General features: G+C 40.2%; 1 protein-coding gene across 3 annotated transcripts in view; it reads right to left on the bottom strand.

Moving 5' to 3' along the window:
• The window catches only part of GPR137B (G protein-coupled receptor 137B), a 52,926-nt gene that overhangs the window by 13,376 nt on the left and 20,465 nt on the right, over nt 1-19,085 (bottom strand). For 2 of the 3 annotated variants that reach the window (XM_057505743.1, XM_057505744.1), the window contains 3 exons: nt 13,171-13,393; nt 10,943-11,092; nt 8,367-8,495 (listed from right to left, as the gene is read on the bottom strand). In XM_057505743.1, the coding sequence (XP_057361726.1) occupies nt 8,367-8,495; nt 10,943-11,092; nt 13,171-13,393 (502 nt within the window). The remainder of the gene's footprint in view (nt 1-8,366; nt 8,496-10,942; nt 11,093-13,170; nt 13,394-19,085) is intronic. The other variant, XM_057505745.1, reaches the window with a different exon arrangement.

Raw genomic sequence — 19,085 nt, 5'->3', positions numbered from 1 at the left:
AATATAGGAAACCAAGTGTAACTTACATAGTGTGGAATGCCTTGAAATTTGCTATTGGTAGCACTTCAAGAATGTCTATGCAAAAGAATGAAGTTGGACCCTTAGCTCACATATACACCAAAAGTAACTCAGAAAGGATCAAAGACCTAAATGTAAGAGTAAAATCTGTAAAACCTTCAGAAGAAAATATAGGGACAAATCTTCATGACCTAGGACTGGACAAAGGATTCTTAGATATGACACCAAAAGCATGAGCCACAAAAGAAAACAGATAAAGTGCACTTAAAATTTAAACTTGTGTTTCAAAAAGTGAAAAGATAGCCACAGAATGGGAGAAAATATCTGTAAATCATCTATCTGACAACCCATTTATATAAAGAACTCTTAGAACTCAATTTATAAATGGGCAAAGGAAGATCTTGGGAAGATAGTAGAGGAGGTCTTGAAGCTCACCTCCACTGACATATTGAGGCCACAACTACATATAGTGCAACTCACTCTGAAAACAACCTGAAGACTAGCTAAACAACTTTTCCTCTTTAAAGATGTAAAGAGAAGGCTACATCGAGAAGGGTAGGAGGAACAGAGGTGCACTTGGAACCAAACCCCTGGCAAGGTGACCCACAAGTAAGAGGGATATTAAAGGTGTGACGATCCTCCCTGAGGTGCAAGGGGATCAAGCCCCACATCAGGCACCCCTACCCTGGGGACCTGTAACAGGAAGATGAGCCCCCATAGTGTCTGGCTTTGGAAACCAACAGGGCTTCACTCTGGTAGAGCAGGAGAGCTATAGGAAACAGACTGCTCTTAAAGAGCCAGAAGACTGTATCACTCACTCTGAGGAACAGCATGGAAGAAGCTGTTAGAAAAGCCTGGTCTATACAGGAAGGAGAATAACTGACAAATTTTAGGGTGTGTGCTAGAGGGTTAGGCATCTATAGGAACTTTGTCCAGTAATGGAAGTGCTGGTGTGCACCATTTCTCTTGCCTTCCTTTAGCCTAGCTGGCCTGTTGCTGGCAGGTACCGGTTCTGACATTATCTATCTTGTTAGCACTGTTCACCTCACTGCAGCATTCCTCTGTGGACCCAATCCAACTGCCCTGGCAGGTGCCCCTCCAAAACAGCTCCCACACTACCACACCCAGCAGGCAGCCTCAATTAGAACCAGTGTCCCCAAAAAGCTACTAGTGCCCTGCCACACCAAGCAGCATGAACTCATGCCCCTCCAAAGCAATTTCTGAGAAGGGAGCAGTTCAGCCCAACCCCTCAACATATCTGCAGCAGTTGTGGCTGGGTTTCTCAGCCCTAGGGGCTAATCCCACCAACTAGTAAGCCCCCACACTGCTGTCAGTCCTCTCTGCCAGCCAGCCTACCCACCAGTGCACACACAGCCCACCCAGAGGGTACCCCTGGAATGCCTGGTTATGGTGACCAGAAATTGCACTGCTGGGCCCCACAGGATGCCCTCCACACAAAGCCACTACTTTCAAGGCCTAGAGACAAAGCTGACCTACCTAATACATAGAAACACAAGGAGCAGACAAAATGAGGAGACAGAGGAATAAGTTCCAAATGAAGGACAAGACAAAAGAACTAAGTGAGACAGATAAGCAATCTACAGGACAGAATTCAAAGTAACAGTCATGAAGATGCTAACTGGACTGGAGAGAATGGATGAACTCAGGGAGGACTTCAATAAAGACAAAATATAAAAACCAGTCAGAGCTGAAGAATACAATGACTGAAATGAAAAATATACTAGAGGGAATCGATGGCAGATTAGAGGATGAAGAATGGATCAGCAACCTGGAAGACAGGATAGTGGAAGACAAGCTGAATGGAAGAAAGAAGGAATTTTTAAAAAGGAAAAGATGCTAAGAGATCCTCTGCAACAACTTCAAGTGAAACAACATTCACATAATAGAGGTCTCAGGAGAAGAAAGAAAAGGGCAGAAGACATTTGGAGAAACAATAGCTGAAAAGTTCCCTAACCTGGGGAAGTAAACAGACACCTAGGTCCAAGAAGTAAAGAGAGCCCCAAATAAGATGAACCCAAAGTGATTTACACCAAGACACAAAATAATTAAAATAGCAAATATTAAAGACAGAATCTTAAAACCAGCAAGAGAAAAGCAGATGGTTTCATACAAGGGAAATCCAGAAGGGTATCTGCTGACTTTTCAGCAGACACTTTGCAGGCCAGAAGGGAATGACATGATATATTCAAAGTGCTGAAAGGAAAAAAAAAAAAAACAACCTACAACCAAGAATACTCTATCCAGCAAGGTTATCGTTCAGAGTTGAGGGAGAGACAGTTTTCCAGACAGACAAAAGTTAAAAAGGAATTCACCATCACTAAAGTAGCCTAACAAGAAATGCCAAAAAGGAGTTCTTTAAAATGAAAAGGCCATAACTAAAAGAAAATTATGAAAGGGAAAAAATTTCATTGGTAAAAACAGACATACACTGAAGGGGAAGATCAATCACTTACAAAGCTAGTATGAAGTTCAAAATATAAAAGTAAAATCATATACACAAAAATTAGTCAAGGGATATACAAAATAAATGTAAATTATGATATATATACAAGACATGGGAGAATAATTTTTTTAAGTGCTCTTAGAATGTGTTCAAACTTAAGTGACCATCAAAGTAATATAGATTGCTGTATGTATAGGATGCTATATATGACCCTCATGGTAACCACAAACCAAAAACCTCTAACAGGTACACAAAAAAATAAAGCAAAAGGAATCCAAACATAATACTAAAGAAAGTCGTCAAATCAAGGGAAGTGAGCAAGAGAAGAAGAAAGGATGAGAGAACTACAAAAACAACCAGAAAACAATTAACAAAATGGTAATAAGTACATACCTGTCAATAATTACTTTAAGTGTAAATGGACTAAGTGTTCTAATCAAAAGACACAGAGTAACTGAATGGATTAAAAAGCAATACCTATCTATATGCTGCCTACAAGAGACTCATTTCAGACCTAAGGACATATAAAAATTGAAAGTGAAGGGATGAAAAAATGGAAGCAAAAAAAAAAAAGCTGGAATAGCAATACTTAAAATGGACTTCAAAACAACGAATGTAACAAGAGACTAGGGCATTACATAATGATAAAGGTGTCCAGTAAGAGTATGTAACAGTTGTAAATAGTTGTGCTCCCAACATAAGAGCACCTAATAAAAATCAAATATTTACAGAGATAAAGGAAAAATGTGACAGCAGTACAATATTAGGGGACTTTTAACAACCATTTTACATCAACGGATAGATATTCAGACAGATAATAAGGAAACAGTGCCTTCTAATAACAAATTAGACCAGATGGACTGAACAGATATATACAGAACATTCCATCCAAAATCACAAGAATACACACTGTTTTTAAGTGCACAGGAAAGGTCCTCCAGGACAGATCACATATTAGGCCACAAAACAAGTCTCAATAATTAAATTTAAGATTGAAATTGTATCAAAAATCTTTTCCAACCACAACCGTATGAAACTAGGTATCAATCCAACAACAAAAACTGGGAAACAAACAAACATACAGAGGCTGAATAGCATGATATTAAACAACCAGTGGGTCAATGAAGAAATCAAAGGAATAAAAAAATACATGGAGATAAATGAGAACAGGGACACAATGGTTCAGAATCTTTGGAATGCAGCCAAAGCAATTCTAAGAGGTAAGTTTATAGCAATACAGGCCTACCTCAAAAAAACAAGAAATATCTCAAATAATCTAGCCTTACATCTAAAGAAATTAGAAAAAGAACAATGACTAAAGTAGAAAAAGGAAAATAATAAATATCAGAGCACAAATAAATAGAGACTAAGGAAAAAATAGAAAAAATCAAGCTAAAGGCAGGTTCCTTGAAAAAAAAAAATTAATAAACCTTTAGCCAGATTCATCAAGATTAAAAAGAGGACTCAAATAAATCAGAAATGAAAGAGAAATTAAAACCAAAACCACAGAAATATAAAGTGTTATAAGAAAATTCTATGAAAAATTATGTGCAAAAAAACTGAACAGCTTGGAAGAAATAGATAAATTCCTAGAAACATACAGTCTTCCAAGACTTAATCAGGAATAGAAAATCTGAAAAGACCAATTGCTAGTAACACAATTGAATCAGTAATCAAAAAACTCCCAACAAAGGAAAGTCCAGGATTATATGGCTTTAGTCCCTATACTATGGACTACCAAACATTTGAAGAAGAACCAATACTTACCCTTCTCAAACTATTTCAAAAATTAGAGGAGGAAGGAATGCTTCTAAATTCAAATATGAGGCCAGCATTATCCTGATACCAAAATCAAAGACATTACCAAAAAATATTAGAGACCAGTATCATTGATATACAAGATATAAAAATCCTCAATAAAATATTAGCAAACCAAATTCAAAAATACATTAAAAGGATCACTCATCATGATCAAGTGGGATTTATACCAGGGATGCAAGGATGGCTCAACATCTGCAAATCAATGTGATACACCACATTAAAGGAAAAAGACCATACAGTCATCTCAATAGATGCAGAAAAAACATTTGACAAAATTCAACATCCATTCATGATAAAAATCTCCACAAAGAGGGTATAGAGGGAACATACCTCAACATAATAAAGGCTGTATATGACAAACCCACAACTAACATCACACTTAGTGGTGAAAAGCTAAAAGCTTTTCCTATAAGTTCAGGAACAAGACAAGGATGCCCACTGTCACCACTTTTCTTCAACTTAGTGCTGGAAGTCCTAGGCACAGCAATCATATAAGAAAAAGAAAGAAAAGGCATCCAGATTAGTAAAGATGTAAAACTGCCACTATTTTCAGATGACATGATACTATAAATAGAAAATCCTAACTCCACCGAAAAACTATTAGAACTAATAAATGAATTCAGTAAAGCTGGAAGATACAAAATCAACATACAGAAGTCAATTGCATTTCTATCTAGCAGAAACAGAAATCAAGAATACAATCCGATTTGCTACTACACCAAAAAGAATAAAATACCTAGGAATAAATCTAGCCAAGAAGGTGAAAGACCTGTACTTTCATTAATGAAAGACACTGAAAACAACATAAATAAATGGAAAGATATACCATGCTCATGGATAGGAAGAATTAATATTGTTAAAATGGTAACATTACCCAAAGCAATCTACAGATTCAATGCAATCCCTAAGAAAATACCAATGACATTCTTCAAAGAACTAGAACAAATAATCCTAAAATTTGTATGGAACCACAAAAGACCCCAAATAGCCAAAACAATCTTAAGAAACAAGAACAAAACTGGAAGTATCATGCTTCCTGATTTCAAACTATACTATAAAGCTATAGTAATCGAAATAGTACTGGCAAAAATAGACACATAGATCAATGGAACAGAATGGAGAGCTCAGAAATAAACCTTTGCTTATATATGTCAATTAACCTATGACAAAGGAGGCAAGAATATACAATGGAGAAAAGATACAAAGCCTCTTCAATAAATGATGTTGGGAAAACTGGACAGTTACATGGAAAAGAAAGAAACTGGATTACTTCCTTAAACCATACACAAAAATAAACTCCATATGGATTAAAGACCTAAATGTAAGACCTGAAACATAAAATTCCTAAAAGAAAACACAAGCAGTAAACTCTTGGGCATTAGCCTTAGCAGTTTTTTTTTACTGGATATGTCTCCTCAGGCAAGGGAACAAAAGCAAAGTTAATGGGACTACATTAAACTAAAAGCTTCTGCATAGTGAAGGAAACCCTCAACATAATGAAAAGGCAACGTACTGAGAATATATTCACAAATTATATGTCTGATAAGGGGTTAATATCCAAAATATGCAAAGAACTCATAACACCAAACAAATTAATAATCTGATTAAAAACTGGGCAAAGGAATTGAATAGACATTTTTCCAAAGAAGACATACAGGTAGCCAATGGACACATGAAAAGATGCTCAACATCATGAATCATCAAGGAAATGCAAATTAAAAGCACAATGAAGTGTCACCTCACACTGGTCAGAATGGCTAGTATCAAAACAAGAAGTAACAAGTGTTTGCAAGGATATGAAGGAAGGGAAATCATACACTGTAGGTAGAAATGTAAACTGATGTAGTCACTATGGAAAGCAGTATGGAGGCTTCTCAAAAATTAGAAACAGAACTACCATATGATCCTGCAACTCCACTTTTGAGTATCTAATCAATGTAAACAAAATACTAATACAAAAAGATACATGCATCCTTATGTTTATTGCAGCATTATTTATAATTGCCAAGATACAGGAAGCAACCTAAGTGTTCATCAATAATTGAATGGATAAAGATGTTTATATACAATGGACTATTACTCTGTCCTAAAAAATAGTGAGACCTGCCATTTGAGACACCATGGATGGACCTAGAAGGTATTATGCTAAGTGAAATAAACCAGAGGCAAATACCTTATGATTTCACTTATATATGGAATCTATGAAGTTAACACATTCAAATACAGAGAACAGTCTGGTGGTTGCCAGAGGGAAGAGGAATGGGAGGATGGGCAAAATAGATGAAGAGACTTAAGAGGTACAAATTTCCAATAATAAAATAAGTCACATGGATGAAAGTACAGTATAGGGAATATAGTCAATAATATTGTAATAAGTTTGTATGGTGACAGTAACCATACTTACCATGATGAACAAATGTATAAAATTGTCAAATCATATCATACACCTGAAACTATTACAATATGTCAATTCTACTTCAACAAAAATTATAAATTTAAAAATTAATACAAAACAAAAAATAATTTATCAGTGTGATATGTTCTGAGACCAGTTTGAGAACCACACTCTAGGTAATATCCTAAACAATAGATATATTCAAACACAATAGCCAAGTAACTCTATATACATATAGAGATGTTAAGGATGACATGTTTCCCTGGATAATGAGATCTGAGAGTACAGATTAGGCTATCAATATTATTCTGTATTCATTTAATAAACTAGTACTTTGAACAACATCACATTATCCTTTCACTCCTTAGACTGCCATGGGTTTAGGGAGCATAGTTCCTAAGCCTCTGAAACACTAGATGATGAAAACAGAAGTGATGAAAAGGCACAGGGAGAGCCTCCATGTAGCCTCAGTAGGCACTGGGATTTTTGCTTAAGACTCCCCTCACTTATCCCTTAGTCAAACAAGGTTCCCAGAAAACTTGAGCTTTCTTTCTTCAAAAGAGGGAATAAAAACAAGGCAACTGGACTCATGGCCCAGAATCCTCTGCCTACTTCTCATGTTTCTTTGCTAGTGATGAGAAGATAAATAGGGTTTGACTTTACAGAAGCTTCCAAGTCTTCCCACTGCAAGTAAAGGTCAGACAAAATGCAGAACCACTGTTCTGAAGGTAATAAAGGGGAGGAAACTGCTCCTGAGATCTAGACAACATCGCTCCTTGCCATTGTCTCTGCAAGGGCCCGATCAGTCTGTGCTTCTCTTACCACCTGCTGCCCTGCAGTCTTACTTTTTTCTTTCCTATTCCTGACTCATTAGTGACTTCCCAGAGATGAATAAGAAAACAAACAAAACACAACAGGTTGATTACTGTATCTATACATTCCTTACCACCCACACTTTTCTCACATTGGCCAAAAACCACTCTACTCTTCTATGGGTTTCATAGATCAGTGATTTAAAATTCTACCGCTAGTTAGTGTGGATGGAATAGTTTATGGATCAAAGCTCACAGAAGCTTCCTCAGTCTACTGAGTTTTGCGTTTCTGTCCTGCCCTCAAAGACATTTATATAAAGATGGTTGAACAGAAATGTGACCAAACTAGGGGAGGTATTTAGCATTTTCACAATGTTTTTATTTCCCTATCACCCCATTTCCTGATTGCCATCCAGCATAATACAAGGGTGAAGAACTGAATTACCATTTTCTATTTTCCTTTGCCAATGTATTTGGTTCACATCAAGTCAAAGCTCAAATACTAGTGAGCCTATTGGTGCATTAAGGAAAATGGTTAATCTCTATCCAGGCGTTGATATGGAACTTACTTTCATTTCTTTTGTAAAACAAAGCTAAACTGAAAAATAAATTTCTCTCAAAAAAGAATTAGGGGAAAAGCAAGTCTCAGTAAGTAAACAAGGGACTCTATATAATAATAGGATGGAACAGGCTCTCTACTGAAAATCTAAGAAAAAGTTCTAGTTGTGTTTATGATTAGAATTAGGAGATATTTTCTGCAAATATAAAATGGTTTACTCACAAGGTCCTTGGTAGAATTTCTCGGAAGAAGTAGAATTAGGAGATATTTTCTGCAAATATAAAATGGTTTACTCACAAGGTCCTTGGTAGAATTTCTCACTCGGAAGAAGTAAACTACTAACGTGGTAGGTAAGAGCTCCCACACAAAAAGGACCACTCCAAACACCACATATCCGGCATCACCCAGCTGGTTCTTCAAATCAGCCTATTGAAAAGAGGGAGAAATGGAGTCATTAGAGGGCAGAGGAAATAAATATGATTTCTTTCTTATGTGAACTGAGACTAATTCTAATGTCATACAATTTCCCTCCCCTAAAATGTGCATGCTGAAGCCAGATAATACTAATGGCCCAGACCTCAGGTGGGGAGTTATTTAAACCATACAAGATAGATAATTACCATCCTCAAAATATTCAAAGGCAGAAAGCTCTGATGTTTTTTTTACTTCACCTACCACAATTTCCCATATGCCCAAATTATCTCTCAAATTTGAGATTTTCTTCTCTTCAACAACTGAATAATGACTTTAAACTGATTTTCTTCTCTTCAACAACTGAATGACAATGTTATGTTGCACTCCTCCATATTTTTGAGAGCAGCATATTTCTGTTAGCCTTAGTTTTATCCTAGGAGAAACAGGTCAATTTTTAAACTTTTCTTTACATGAATCATATTCTACTCTTTACCCTTTAAAGCTTGTTGCAGGCCAGACTAAGAAAAAAATTCTCAGCAAACATGTCCAGGATGTTTGGGTTCTGGCCCACTGAGATGGTCAAACAGACATCATGTAGAGTGTTCCCTGTCTCTGTCCCTGTTGGGCCCATTTTGGCTTACTGTCCTTCTTCAATAGGACAACCTTATTGATAGGGTTGCCTAAACATAACTTCCTCACACACAAAGCACCAAAGTCAAACCATCAAGGGCTAGTCACCTCAACTTAATCCTTTTGTCTTCTCTATTACATTGTATTTAAAGGGCAGTAACCAAAGCTAATCACACTACTCTTTGCTAAGATTGCTCTCACAATTTACATCTCATATTCCACCTATGATATGTCTCAATAATACAGTTCTTTTTCCATTCTACACAAATTAACACATGCAACTTGGGTCCATTTGTTTTGCTTGCTCCTAGATTATTTTGGTTGAAACAGAGTTTTGATATATATCCATAATAAAATACCCCTAAAAGCAAAAGAATTCTAAAACTATGATCATATTTTAAACTCATGATAAATATGAGCTCTTAAAATGGAAGGAAAAATTGAAATAATTATTTTGTTGAAACCAATCTCTGTTCTTTAGTGGGAACAGAGTTTTAGTTTGGGAAGATGAAAAAGTCCCAGAGATGGATGGTGGTGATGGCTGCACACTGTGAATGTACTTAATGACACTGGAACTACACACTGGAAATGGTCGGAATGGTAAATTTTATGTGTATTTTACTATAATAAAATCTTCTGTGTGTTACATTTCTAATTTATCATTGTTTAAAAGTTAAGGCTTTTATATATTTGATTTTCTCAAAAAACATCCTTACCAATGTCTTCCCCAATTCTGTCCCATCCTATATTTGAGGTGCTGGTTTGCATTAGGACTAATGATGGTTACAGCTGTTGTCTTAATCCTTTCTAATTATACTAGCTTCCAGGTGTCTCTTCTGTACTTCATTTGTCCTCACAGGTTTAATGTATCATGGTCATTTTATTCTTTCTGCCAGAGTCTTAATTCAGTCCAGGTTTGAGCACTGTTGGGATTTTACAGGTGGATTTGTATATATATAGGTATCCAGTATTTTTCTAGGAAAAGTTAAAGAGTTTTTACAATTCAATCCAATCGACTCCTATCACAGAAGTTCTATTTCTTTATTGTAATAGCTTCTTGGTGTGTCTCTTTTCCTCGGTGGATATGAACTCCTACAGGCAGGGAGTGAGTACCCATTTTTGTATCCCCAGCACTTTGTCCAGGTCTCAAGACAAGGAATCGATCTCTTTCAAATGAGAGAATCCTTACTCATTCTCACTCTTTCTTATTTTGAGCTTTTGTGAACATGGTTGCCAGATGATATTTCACTCCCTTTGATCATTTGCTTAATAATTTATGATTTGTGATTTCTAGAATACACTAAAAAGGAGTATCATACTGATCCCAGAGGTAAAATGAGCTTTTACTAACACCTTAATACCATCAGTCACTTTTGTTGAGACTTCTGCAAATGCTATTAGTTTATGTGCTCTATTTAAAAAAGTCATGGTTTTTATGTATTTTTTGAAACCTGAATATAATTTGTTTTTACTTGTGCAAGTTCGACCCTTTAAATAAGAACATTTAATATTTCTATGGAAGCACTTAAAAAAATTTAAGAAATGTTTCACATGAGCCCCAGAAAGTATGAAGAAGTGTATGTGTGTATATACATAGAATATATATATATATGTGTATATATATATCCTAATCTTCTCAAAAGACATGTTAGCTGGAATAAGGCAGGTACTATGATCCCATTTTATAGATGAGGATGCAGATACCACATGGTAAGTGACTCTCAAGGCCACCCAGCTATTGAGCACCAGAAGCAGGGGCATATACCTCTCTGTCACACGGGATGCTGCAGAGTCACTGTTCAGGTGACACCTCATCAGCACCGACTGACCTGGTCTGATACATTGTACCAGTCGTAATCAAAGGAATGGACGTTCTTGCTCTGAGAAAATGACAGGATGAACAGGTTGTAGCAGGCTCGGGAGGTGTAAAGCAGAATGACAGTCACCCCAATGGCAGTCACTTGGCACACGGAGGAACCCTGGAAAAACAGGAGCCGTAAGGGATGCAACCATTCTAGGTCCAGGACACGGGCCTCCTCCCAGAATGTGGCCTCTGTTCGCACCTGGTAGGGGCTCTGGATCTCAGGCCCCGCAGACTCCCCCTGACTCCTGTCAGAACTCTCCACCCTCAGACCTTAAACCCAACCTTCTTAAAACCTCCTCATTCCTATCCCTTCCTGAACTTTCAAATTATCTTCATACAGACACTTCAAAGCCTGGGACTTGGTTTGGAGATGTAAAATAGGGGTTATTTGCCTAAGGCTGGGGGGTAAAAACAAGTCAATGCTTATTCTGTTAAATCTTTCAGTGCCACACTGCTCAGCTCCAAGAGAACCCTCTTGGTTTATGAGCCCAATCCCAGCCTCTGGCTTGGTGACAATCTCAGAGGGATGGTGGCTGGGAGAGAGCTATGAGGCTGACAGGGGCTCAGGGCAGAGAGCCCTTTCTCAAAACCCAGAATCTTCCAGGCCTGGGAGCACTGGAGGCCGGGAGCACTGGAGGCCCAATGTGACCCAAGGCGTGGAATTATGTGGAAACCAGTGATTTGTGCCCCAATTTATAAGCTACCAATTTCCAAAGCCAGTTAAAGGACTCCTAGCTAGAAACAGTGAACATAACCAAAAAACTGAAATTGATTTTTGAAGACACTAAATCCAAGGTATTATTTTATTTTGCCAATAGTAGTTCTTTAGCTTGCTTGCCACAGGGGTAATCCAAATGGCACAACAATCTAAAATTAATACCTCCTGTTAAAACTACAATTCTGTTTTTAAAAGCCTTGGAAAGCCATTATATGGGAGGCAATATAAATAATAGAGAAAGTTAAGGTAAAATAAGTCTAGAAGTCATCGAAATTTATAAGTGAAAAAACTACTCTGCCACACCAACTTTCACGATTTGGCAAGAACAGCCAAATCACAGGATGTCCTGGCCAAGTTTTGTATTTTTAAGACAGAGCACATATGCTAATCTCATCATGACTAAAGACATGCCTCTGTGGGAGACGGAGCTAACCCATATGACCTGACTACCCCACGGGCCACCTGGCAAAGCAGACAGACGGTGGGTGTTCACAGGCCATACAGTCTCTGTGTTCACAAGCAGAGGACCTCCAGGAATTAGCTGTTTTCAAGTGAGACAGTCAAGGCCCAGAGAGGCAATGTGCCTGGTGGGGCTGGGGTCCCTCGGCCAGTGAGAGCCCAGGGCACCTGCTCTCCGACCTCCACAGGTCACCAGCTTCTCACTGACAGGAGAACTGAGGTCAAGCTGACCCGGGGCACTGGGGCACTACAGCACCATGCAGCGTATCTGCACTTCTTTATAACATGAAAGGAGAGGAAAAGACAGAGATTCAATGGAGAAGGCACAGCCCCCAAAAGGAGGCCAGGCAGGAGCTTTCTTCTCATGTCATGTCGGGCTCCATCTCTGAACAACTGACATGATGGGAATGTTGTCCTGAACTCCAGGGCAGGGCCCACTGTCCAAGGGAACCCTCTCATGGCACGGACAATCTGGGACTCAGCCTGAACTGCAGCATGAGAGGCGGGAAGGAGGACAGGCCCCACAGTCAGAACAAGTCCACATCTTGGCTCTGCAAGTTGCATAGCCTGGGCAGGCTTCCGACCTCTGCACCATGGCTTCCTCATCTGCAAAGTGGGGGAAATACCTACTCCCTAGAACTGGGAGGATTCCATTTATTTATACATACAGAGTGCTTATGACATGCCTGGAACAGAGGCACAGATGTGTGTTTCTATTAACATTATTAGCACAATCAACCCCACTAATCCTGTAAAAGGGTAAAAGGTTGGCTAAACCAGAGACCTAACTCTGCCAGTAATTCTGCACACTCCAATACCCTCTGAGGCTCCTGGGATGGAACTCTTCCTGCATACAAAGTTCAGTAAATTCCACACCTCGGTTTCAGCAACCACAGGATGGTTAATCATTTGCAGGAGGTCAGGAGTGAAGGGTATTTATTGAGTTCTATTTGCAAACCAGGACACTTTTTAGAACATGTTTAATGGAAGGATCTTGGTCACAGTTTCCACCTTACCTTAGACTCCAAGTAAATGTTGGCTAAGGACATCTTAGAGATTTTGTAGAGACAGATGGAAAGGGAGATGGCACACAGCACAAAGAGTGTGTCATTGATGGCCACTCGCACGGAGACGATAGCCCTCCTCTCCCAATCTCCTGTCTTCACCAACACCGCGCAGGTGAGATTCACCAGCAGGAAAATGAGACTGATGGAGAGCGAGGCCAGGTAGAGGGGTAACCTGGAAAGGACCAGGGCGAAATTTAAGGCACCATTCCCTGCATGTTGGTGTACGTTCAGGTCAAACCAGAGTAAACTGTGATATTCTGGGATTAACTGCTAGACGCAGAACACACCAAAGTTAACAAACACTGAAGATTCTGGAGGTGGCTGTGCCTGGATTAGAATGACAAATTAACTACAAACTGTGCCCCTAGGAAGACTCCACCCTGTGAGCCTCACCTTCCCTGACTGGGGGCTGGTGAGGACCCAGACGAGTGCATACTGGCTGCAGCTCCCACCAAATGCTCGCTACTCTCAAGGACACACTGGCAGCAAAGGGCATGGGCTCGGAGGCAAAGCTGGGTTTTGGTGAGAACAGAACAATTTTGTACCTGTGACCTTGGGCAAAATCAACCCTTTTGAGCCTTAGTGACATCATCTGAAACAGACTTAAAAAGTTGTCTTTAAGGATTGTGAGCATGTTTACCCCCAAAAAAGGCACTGAGGCAGTAGGAGTCTGGGCAGTGCTCGCTTCTACCCAGAACACTCCTTGCCCAGCCCAGGGCCTGGCCCAAGGCTGCATGGACACAAACTGTCTATATATCACGGGCCATTTCTAACTTGTAGTTTCCCCAAGCTGCACACTTCCTAAGTGACCTTCCTGTGCAAGGTCTATAGAAAGACTTCTCAGACTTATAACAACTGAAATCAGCAGCCTCAGATTCTCATTGGGACTGTCCATGCCACATTGACTGCAGGTGGACATCATCCAGTAGACATGCATATAGGGAACAGGATGGCTAAAAAACAGGTTTAAGTTGCATACATCTGTAAATCCAAAAGCAGAAAGCTGCCAACTAAAAGTTGCTTTGAAGCTGAGAGTGATGTCAACATCTTCAAAAGACATCACAGGTGGGAACACGGAAACCTGGATTCTAGCCCAGCTTCAAAAAGCAAGTAGTTGACAGGCGCCTGCATGATGAGGGAGGGGATGGGAGTCGGGCAAGGTGCAGCTGCAGTGTTACTTCCCTGGTGTCAGGACCATAAACCCCCACTCATCCAAGCTAATCTGAATGGGATTTTATGTCTTGCAATTAATAATTTACTATCGTTGGCAACGTCATTTTCAGAGCTCACATTGTAGCAAAGGAAGAGTGCCTACCTCTCTCCTTACTCTTCAGATCTTCAACAAAGCCTCTCCTGCCTCTCTCCTGCAACCCCCTGCATGCACACACGCACATACATACTGGCCACCAGACCTCTCTGAATCTGCTTTCTGGGTCCAGTCTTTAACTTTGCAGGTTTATTACCAACTAATAAAGATAATAAACCACATGGACACTTCAAAAAAGGGCTGGCCAATGCCTGCTTCTACCTAGGCAGTGACCTCCAGGAAGATCCAGACTTTGGCTCTTTCCTTCACCCCCTCTATCTACAGTGTAGATAGCAGGCACTCAGTATGCTTAAGAGGGAGGGAGGGAAGAAGGAAGAACCCAGATGGTGTGCAGTTTGAATCCAGAAAGCATTACATTAGCTCTCTAACAAGGGCTGTCCTTTTCTTCCCTATAAACATTCTCACAGCAGCTACTGGATCTTCTGCTTTCTTGGGGACACAACCCAAACTTGAAGAAATGCATCTTTCAAGGCTCTGCCTCAGCAGTGTTCCAACCCCATGTCCCCAGCCCTGGGATGCCTGGCTGAGCTCACAGTTAAGTGCCTAGTACACCCTCCCTACTGTTCAAGGCCAGGACACTGCTTCATTTTCAGGTTGCTAAGATCAGGATCATCTACCAGTGGTGGAACACTGCACATTCCACACAGGAGACTTCTCTTCCTGAAATCTGAAAAGCCCAGGGTGTGCTTAGGGAAGGCAGAAGGTCAGCATAAGGAAATCATGAAATCTGCATGTGACCTTGGGCCAGGTACCTCTCCTGGCCAAGCTGCAGCTCCCTCCTCTGTACAAGGCACAGCAGTTCTGTACCTTACCTGCAGGGCTGTTGGGGGGGCCATGCAGAATGCATGTGGGACAGTGAGTACAGTACAGTATTTGGCTTGTGGTAAATTACTAAGGCATTTATCTTTCTTCGCCATGTTCTCACAGTGCTGGGGGCAATCAGTAGCATGGAGGGAGAGACAAAAGCAGGATCATTTGGGAGTCACCAGAAGTCTGCATTCTGGTTCCTTGAAAGCCCCATTTTTTAAAATATCATTTTATTATTGTCTGCTCTGCTTCTGTGAAGAACACAGGCCGGGAACATTGAGAGCCCTCTGGAATCAGCCCCATTGTTCCTGGAGCCTTGCTGGTACACACATACTTTCTATGACTCGCCACCCTGTCAGCTGCTAGCATGGCCCCTGCTGCCCCTTCCAGCTGGAATTTTCACACAGTGGCCAGCAGGCCACCTCCTTCCCGGCCATGCTTGGCTACCACAACCTCATCTGTAAGGGAGACACCGACTCCTACCTGCCTCAGAGCTGCCAGGACACTCAGTGAATCCTGTGCCTTCTTGTCTTGTGTCTGTTCTGTCCTCACCCCCCAGAGCCTCAAGCCCCCACCGTAGCTTCCCCTTCCATCTACAGCAACTTCTAGAAAAAGTCTCACTTGCTCCCTTCCTTCTCTCCTTCACAGGGACTCCCCTGATGGCCCATGACCTCCTCCCTGAGCCCAAAGCCTGAACTCTCCTTGCCACACCTGCCTCCTTGTTTTCCTGTCCCTGGGGAGCCTCTGTTCCTCTCCCTCTTCTTCCCCCAAGTGACGGCATCCTTGGCTCTCTATATACCCTCTTCCTTGAGAATATGTTCACCCCCACAGCTTCAATGACAGCTCCTGTACAACCGAGTTTAGAGAGCTTGTCCAGAGCCACTGCTTGTCTCATGTCTGGACTCACATTCCCAACTGCCTGCTGTCAAGACAGTCATCTCACAAAAATTAGGCTTGGGGTGGATTAATGATTGAGCATTGAGCATTGACTCCCCTATACAGAATTTTATTGTCGTTAACAACCATTTCATCAATAAATATGAGAGATGCCCTCACAAAAAAAAAAAAAAGGATAGACTTCCAATGGTAAAATAAATAAGTAACCGGGATGTAATGTATAGCATAAGGAATATAGTCAAGATATTGTAACAGCTTGGTAGGGTGATAGCTGGAACCTAGAATTATGTATATAAATTTTTTATCACTGTGTTGTACACTTGAAACTCATGTAATGTAATACTGTGCGTCACCTACCCTTCAATAAAAAATAATTATCTAAAAAATAAAAAATTAAAATTAAAAAAAAACAACCACAGAAAAAAAAAAAAAAAAAAAAAAAAGACAGTCATCTCAGACCACATCCAAGCTCAATTCCTGATGTCCCTCCTCCAGCACTTCATAAATTTCCATTTCTGTTAAAGGCACCAGTGTTTTTAATAGCCTTCTAAGCTGTGAAGATCTTTGATTCCACCCCAATTTAATCAGTTGTCAAGTTCAGCACATTCTTTATAAACCAGCTCTCCTATCTGGGCCCCCTTCCGCAACCTCACCACCACACTGCCTTACACCTTCTGCCCAGAACTAAACTGACAGGGTCCTGATTCACCCCCACCCTAAAGCTGCCTGTGCTCCCTCTATCCCCTGCACTGCCAATCAATCAAGGATTGAGCCCATCTACTCGTTGTCCTCAAGCCCATCCAGGTGTCCCCACCTCCCTGTCTTCACACAAGCTGATCTTTCTGCCTAAAATCTTCCTGCTCCTTGGTTTCTATAAAATCCTACTCTCCAGGCCTACAGGACCACCTGCTAAACCAAAGACCATTACTGTCTTAAAAGAAAGAAGCTGGGTTGTGAGATGTGAAACAATATGGGAAAAGTACTTATCATCTAACATTAAGATAAAAAGTCAGAAGGCAAAAGCAGTAAAACAACAACTCCACCTTGGAAAATGTGTGTGAAAACCTACAAGGGACTAAATACAGCATTGTATTTCCTGAGAGTTGGAGGGGATTTACAGAGGTGGGGTAAGGGCCAGTTCAGTGGATTGGGTTTCTTTCTTTCCACATGTCTGTATTCACAAATTCTCTCTTTTCCTATTTTATACTTTTTTCTAATGAGCTTACATAACTTATAATAAAAAAATAGCTTGCAAAATTTAGCTCTCCCCACTTTGCCTGCAGCTGTGGAAGAAAGGGAAAGATTGGAGGTGTGGAGAGAGATTTAAAGGAGGAGGCAGAAGAGACCATATCACAAGGGAACGTGTTTTTTTGATTAAGTGAAAAAAGCCAGTCTCTCTAGAAGGGAACATATCAAAGCATCTCAAGGGATAAACCATGGCCTGAAATGTCTACAGTGGCATCTGGCTTATGAAAAATGGGGAATTAAATAAAGGGCACTGAAGATTTCCCCAAACACGAATAACTCCAAGGATTTCTTTACACTCGGCAACTAAATTATTAGATCTGATTCAACCCACTGGAATAACCCCCCACAGCTTCAAGAAACTTGCACTTTTTCTCATCCCATTTCATTTCTCCCCTTCTTCTCTCTTCATCTCTGCAAATCCCCTCCCAATAAAAACAGCCCATCTTGCTATTGGTACTTCGGTTCAAGGGTCAGATACCACCCCACGCACGTATCTTCTCACCTGACAGACCTCACTCCAAGTGCCAAGAGGTTACACGTTTAAAACTGTCTTCCTTTCTGACCATCGCTATCATATTTCACTCCTAGAAGACACCTCATTTCCCCAGCCTCAGCCAACCATTTTCAAGGGAAGATCAGCTCCATGATCCAATCAGAATGTTCCTCACCCACTCCAGTCTCACTCATTCTTGGCTCCCTAGCCCTGGCCCCCAGCTGATCTGCAGAGGATGGAGGATAGAGACTATGCATGCAGAAGAAAGGCTAGCTAGCTATTGTGTTAGCAAAGAGGGGAGGGAATGGTCTGCCCAGACTTGCTACTTTAAACTGTCTTCCTCCTGAGGACCAGCATCATTTGTAGTGAACAGAGAGCAGATACATTAAAACTAAAAGTTATATACTTTCTGAATTTCAGTTTCCTTGGGTATAAAATTGGGGATATAAACATGTACTTATATATAATTATATTTATTAAATGTAAATATATATATAAAGATAGATAAAACACACACTTTCAAGATCTTCTAAGTTCTCACCACAAGAAAAAACAGTTTTTGAAAATATGATGGATGTTGGCTAGACTTACTGTGGTGATCATCTGACAACATACACAAATTATCAAATTATGATGTTGTACACCTGAAATTAACATAACATTATATCAATTATATCTCTAAAAAATTACTTAGAGAATTCCAAATAAAAACTCTTCATAAATTTGATTATGTGTATTTAAAGAAGATATGTACACATTTTTACATATTTTTTAAGTAACAAAATAATTAAATTTTCATTTTGATTCAAGAAGGTTGATTGGCCAAAGTTGCCTTTCCCCTGGCAGTGGAAGTCTCCTGGGCAGGAACCTCAGAACACCTGCCTCATGCCTTCTGGTCGCCTTGTCTCCTGCCTCTTCTGGTCAAGTCTGACCATGCGGAAAGCCACTGGCTCTGCTGCTGGAAAGTCACAGACCTCTCTGAAAATTTGGGGAAATTTATGAACCCTCTCCACAAGAAAAACATGCATATCCACCTCTTCCCATAAATTCAGCATGCCATTTCAGGCCTTCCCTTCCAGACTATGAGGCTTT

This window comes from Manis pentadactyla, chromosome 8, assembly GCF_030020395.1.
Source record: "Manis pentadactyla isolate mManPen7 chromosome 8, mManPen7.hap1, whole genome shotgun sequence".
Taxonomy (NCBI): Eukaryota; Metazoa; Chordata; class Mammalia; order Pholidota; family Manidae; genus Manis; species Manis pentadactyla.
Note: the sequence above shows the minus strand (reverse complement) of the source record. Positions and strands in the feature narration are given on the sequence as shown.